We start from the raw sequence: 611 nt of genomic DNA on the forward strand, positions 1-611 counted from the left end.
CAAGCCAGTTTCAAGCCTTGGGCTGATGGCCTGAATGAATAAAAACATAGGAAATTTAAGCAGACAAATAAAAAATACCAACTCGTAACTACAGAAAAAAATTAATATAATTCAGTCCATCTCTCTTTTGAACTTTTGTTGGTTATAGTTAAATTGTAGTGCCTATAACAAAAGAAGTGTTAAACGGGAAAAAAAAAAAAAGAAGGTAGTATATATATAGTGAGAAGAAAGTAATGAACAAAATGTACTCAGCAACTTACAATGCTTGCCAGCGCAAAAGCCAAGAATACAGCAACAACAACCATTTTTACAACCCAAAGTCCAAGAACGGGTGCATGAACCTCCTGGGGAACATCAAGACTAAAAAATCAAAAAGATTGCGGACCATAATTACATATTTGCGTGTGTCTGTGACTGCGTTGCACGAATCGTATGTGTATTAATAACAAAGAGAAGTTGTCCCAGTTCTGAGAAAATCAAAACACCTTCATGTATCTCTCAAGAAACCCAGGTCCCCTTCCACCTACAAAGGCACAAAACCCTGCCTAAATTAAAGTAAATGATACAGTTAAAAGACACTAATTCTAAAATTTCCAGAAGTAACCTTCAAC

At 35.5% G+C, this 611-nt stretch overlaps 1 protein-coding gene across 1 annotated transcript in view; it reads right to left on the reverse strand.

Annotated features, from left to right (window-relative positions):
* LOC104733066 (Niemann-Pick C1 protein-like) overlaps positions 1-611 on the reverse strand; it is a gene marked incomplete in the record, with an annotated part of 13,026 nt that overhangs the window by 5,980 nt on the left and 6,435 nt on the right. The window contains 2 exon segments of the mRNA XM_010452679.1: positions 261-344; positions 486-523. Of these exon segments, the coding sequence (XP_010450981.1) occupies positions 261-344; positions 486-523 (122 nt within the window).

Source organism: Camelina sativa, chromosome 12 (genome assembly GCF_000633955.1).
Source record: "Camelina sativa cultivar DH55 chromosome 12, Cs, whole genome shotgun sequence".
In the NCBI taxonomy this organism is placed as follows: Eukaryota; Viridiplantae; Streptophyta; class Magnoliopsida; order Brassicales; family Brassicaceae; genus Camelina; species Camelina sativa.